The 4,710-nt window shown below is 36.8% G+C and overlaps 1 protein-coding gene across 2 annotated transcripts; it reads right to left on the bottom strand.

The window, feature by feature from the left end:
- Nucleotides 1-334: 334 nt before the first annotated feature.
- LOC107469449 (N-(5'-phosphoribosyl)anthranilate isomerase 1, chloroplastic) lies at nucleotides 335-4,452 on the bottom strand. Of its 2 annotated transcripts, none has more exons than XM_016088819.2 (6): nucleotides 4,070-4,452; nucleotides 3,112-3,189; nucleotides 1,767-1,829; nucleotides 1,248-1,612; nucleotides 1,012-1,175; nucleotides 335-799 (listed from the first exon to the last, which is right to left on the bottom strand). In XM_016088819.2, exons 2-6 carry the CDS (start codon nucleotides 3,119-3,121, stop codon nucleotides 574-576), a joined length of 828 nt encoding a protein of 275 aa, XP_015944305.1. In that variant the 5' UTR covers nucleotides 3,122-3,189; nucleotides 4,070-4,452; the 3' UTR covers nucleotides 335-573. The 2 variants fall into 2 exon arrangements, with proteins under 2 accessions (XP_015944305.1, XP_015944304.1); XM_016088818.3 differs by having other exon boundaries at nucleotides 1,248-1,615.
- Nucleotides 4,453-4,710: the final 258 nt, after the last annotated feature.

Consider the following 4,710-nt stretch of genomic DNA (forward strand, 5'->3'; position numbering starts at 1 on the left):
GTTAAAATCCAGTCACTTGAGATGGTAGAACAACATTCCTGTGTTTGATATTACATTTTTATACCCAGAAAAAAAGAAAAAAAGAGATTACATTTTAAAAGGAATACACTTTTTATGACCATGTTTAGTTGCACTTGAGCATCCTCATAGTGTCAAGCTCTGCAGATAGAAGGTTAACTTTAACCTTAAACCATAAAAGTAAGCATTGTAATGAGGATATGTCTGAAAAATGTGCCAACATAACCCCATGTTTCCATAGAAAAGCAAAGATAATATAAGGAAAAACGAATTCTTCTATTCACATCTAATTTAGTGTTGTCTACATAAATGGCAATATGAAATAAAAAAGACTCTGAACTAATCCTTTCACATGTTTTTTCATTTTGAATCTGGTTCAAGTAATAAAGCATGCATCTATCTATGATTCCCGGCATTACAGTATTCCCATGCCGAAAAACAGCTCTACCAATGGAAACTTTTGGGGATAAAGTTGGACTCAAATGTACAAAACTGTGACAAAGTATCATGCAGATATGTTTTTCTGTCACGAAGGTCACAATAAATTAACATGAATCAATACTTTACAGAATGGACTGCATTCATGAAGGAAGTTATTCTTGATTGATCCTTCTGGATACCATCTGAGCCACATATACCGCTACTAACATCCACTCCTTCAGGTTTGAGGGTAGACAGAGCCTCGGAAACATTATTTGGATTAATTCCTCCTGCTAAGAGCCAACCGTGTTTGCTTCTAATTTTAGGTAGTTTAAACTGAGCCCAATTGAATGCTTCGCCACTGCACCAGCGTATAATGAGTTTAATATTTGAGCAGAAAAGCCAATAAGAGTCATCTAGTAGTGACCAATTTGAATCATTTGCATGAGAAAGGTTTTAATCTCAGTGCTGTCAAAGTACCAATTAATAGGAAGAAATCGGAGGCAGAAGCAAAGAAAAGAGAGATTATCTAACAGGCTGATTGCCATTGACCAATAGAAATTGTATCCATACCTGCCACCCTTCGCGCTATCTACAAGAACCCAATCAACTAGAGAACAATCTTCATCAGAAATTGTGTTTAAAAGGCTCCCATCCGCATTTGCATGGAGAACATATATTACACGGTTTTCTTGAACCAAGGACGGAAAAACTAACTGAGAACCATGTCCATGAAGCTGCATAGTCCAATAGATTATGAAATTAAATACTTGTCATGGAATATATGTAAATGCCAAGAAAAAATTTACCTGAACATATTCAAGGTTTGATGCATCAGAAGCTCTTAAAATTGTTTCTAGATCATCGTCGACGAATACTCCAACAGGCTCGGCTCCATAATCTCTAGCAACTTTAGATATCTCCTTTGCAACAGAAAGTGAAACAGAACGTTTAGAGTTTGGCCATATGATCATCCCGATAAAATTTGCTCCCGCTTCAGCTGCCATAGCAGCATCTTTAGCTGATGTAATGCCACACATCTTAACCAAAGGTTGATTCTTTTCAAGATCATTTGTTGAGCATAAATTATTTCCCAACTCTGTTAGTTTGCAGGAAATTTTAAACTTCGGGCACCACCTAGTGCTTGAAAACAGCAGCTTCTCTCCTTTTAAACCTACTTAAAGGCATATGTTACATACTCAGCAAAGAAAGAAATATGCTCATCTGGTTTCCCGAAAACACGAGAGATACTTTCATAACAGTTAACAACTTCTTGAAGTGAACAATGTAGTGTATATATATATGCATTTAGCAAAGAGTAAGATTACCAAGAATCGGCCTTCTGTTGAAACTTGTAGCCCTAAGTTGCAAGTAACTGCCACTGTTTGAACCTGCACAAAAGGAAAAACATATCTTTCAAGTTAGCTGAGAAAATAAATAAATAAATGCAAGCATGATTATATAAAAAAAAAAGATATACTGTCATAGGAAATGGATTAAAAATGCTAGTTAAAATATACACTACATATAAATTTGAAAAATACATAAAACAGCATCATCATAAATATTGAGAAACTGAGCATTTATATTTTTAAGGAGATTACATCATCATAAACATCACACAAAATTATAGTCACCATGAATGAAGACACAAAGGGTCAAGCAGAAGAACCATAACTATCTTATTGATAAGTATAGATCAACCGCGTTCATCCAAGATAGATGGAGGAGCCAAAAAGTACAGGAAATCAGCCAATTCTAGTTGATGGACTCATGAATTCCAACAGTCCAATCGTGAACATTAAACATCAGAAACACCATCGTGAATCACTCATGTATAAAATCACCACAAAACCAAAGCTGGACCTATTATCAAGTTACACATGACTGAATCAATGTCAAATGCTTTCCATGATGAACAATTACACCAAGCACAAGATAACATCAGTACTCAGCAGCTACGGTCATAAACATAGAAGCCTACTGAGGAGACCAAAATGTCACTTGCAAGTTAACCAAATCATTTTGAATGGAGCTCCTATGATCTATTCAAACCACACCCGAAAAAAAAATCAAACACTCTTAAACCAAAATAGCCTATATATCCAAATACAAAATCATTATATTCTAGAGTACCAATCCAGGATTCAAAGAACAAACCAGGATCACTTGGCAAATGTCAAGCAAAGTTCCACCATTTCAAAAAATTCTATCATCTCAAGATAAACCAATAAAATGATGATAAGACACCCTTCTTCAATTCATGTCCTACCCACTATCTAAAAGTTTGTTAAAAGCAAGACTCTACAAGCTTATAAATTTCACTAGTGCAGTACAATACGTTATTGTTTTTGGTTCTTTTATCATACACTATGAAAACAAATGCATTGACTTGGCCATGAATCCCCATTGCAAAATTCCCCATTAATTCTAGAAAAATGATTTGAGGATCCATCAATCAACTTGCCAATGCTACAAACTTGGAGAATCGACAAAAGGGCCACTGTAAAGTAATTATAACACACTAAACCAACCATTTATATACTCTTCTTCTTCTTATGTAGAATACCATTTAAAATAAAATTCACCTGAGCTAGGACATTGATCAAACAATTGGATTGCATGCTAAGAAACGATGAATTGATAGTATAATGGAGAAGTTAAAAGGGGGACCTGTAAGCATGATGAAACTTTGAGATGCCGCTGTTGGGTTGTTTCAGTGAGAAAGGGAAAGACAGCAAAGGGCGGAACCTGAAGGGAAGAAAAGAAAGCACAGATATCAGAATCGAACCAGTAAGTGACCCGATCATATGACCGGGTCACCGGTTCAACCAGTAAGTCATTGATTTACCTGGTTGATCCGGTCATAATTAAATAAAAGTGTAAAATTAAAAAAAAATAAAATCAAAAGTTAAAACTTAAAATGTATGTCTTTACAAACATATTAATAACAATCAGAGATAACTAATAATGCAAAAATAGATAATAAACTAGTCACTAGTACAAAATACTTTTTCAATTTAAATAAACAAGAAAGAGCAAAAAATAACACAATCAGTAAATCAAATTCAAGGGGCGATCTCAAAGTCAGCATCTATATCTTCATAGGATAAATTTGAAGCTTGACGAACATTTCCTTCATTTTGATTTGCATCTATATCTACATTTGTGTAACTTTCACATATCAATATCAAGAAAAACAGCGAGCATGGGAACAACAATTTAACTAAACAATTTTATTCTGAGTTGCAGAGAGCATGAACCTCATTTTCAACAACAAATCCAACTATGATAAATTTTAGAAACAAAAGATTTAGCTCAAAAGATGATTTACAGAAACAAAAAATTTAGCTAAATGATTATAGCAATACAACATATTCAAGCTTCAGTGATGATAAACAATAACAAATTCAACTCATTGATGATTTTCAGCAACAAAATATAGTTCACTGATATTTCAGCTTTAGCTAGGTGATTTTTTCAACAAGACAGCAACATATTCAAGGTTCAGTGATGATAATCAGTAAACAATTCAACTCAGTGATATTTTCAGCAACAAAATCAAGGTGCAAAGATGAATTACAACAACAAAATTGAGCAAGGAAGAACAGGGGAATTTATGGGAACTCACCAAATCGGGGACCAGCTGCTGATGGCGAGGAGGAAGCTGACGGCGAGGCTCCGGGACGTGCTGCTTCTGCCGCCGGAGACGACGAGCGCAGGGAAGGCGCGCGCCTGAGTGCGAGACTGTGACGAGACAAAGAGCGACGACGACGACCAGCCCCGGGACCTGCTGCTTCTGCCGCCGGCGACGACGAGGAGGGCAGGGAAGGCGAGCGTTGACTGCGAGACGGTGACGAGACAGAGAGCGACGACGAGCTTGAGGGTGAGACCGGAGGCAGTGAGAGAGAGCGGAGACGAGAGAGCTTGAGTGCGAGAGCGACACTGAGAGAGATGAGAGAGCTTGGCTTAGTGGGAGAGTGACAACTGACGAGACAGAGACACTGAGGGGTGGGTGGCCTGGTGGGTTTTTGCGGGTTTGATGTTTGGGGAACTAGAGTTTATTATGTTTTTGGACATGAGAGAACTATATTTTTTGGTAAAGTAAGGGGGCTTAACAGCCCCAAAAGAAAAAAAAAAATTACACTTCATAGACAAAACGGGGTAGGATAGCCCTTGTGAAATCATCAGCCATAATTTTTTTTAAGTTCTATGGGTGGGTTGTCAATAAAATGGTATCGCAACTCCTTGTTAGTGCTCTTTTTTGCAAGG

Source organism: Arachis duranensis, chromosome 10 (assembly GCF_000817695.3).
Source record: "Arachis duranensis cultivar V14167 chromosome 10, aradu.V14167.gnm2.J7QH, whole genome shotgun sequence".
Lineage (NCBI taxonomy): Eukaryota > Viridiplantae > Streptophyta > Magnoliopsida > Fabales > Fabaceae > Arachis > Arachis duranensis.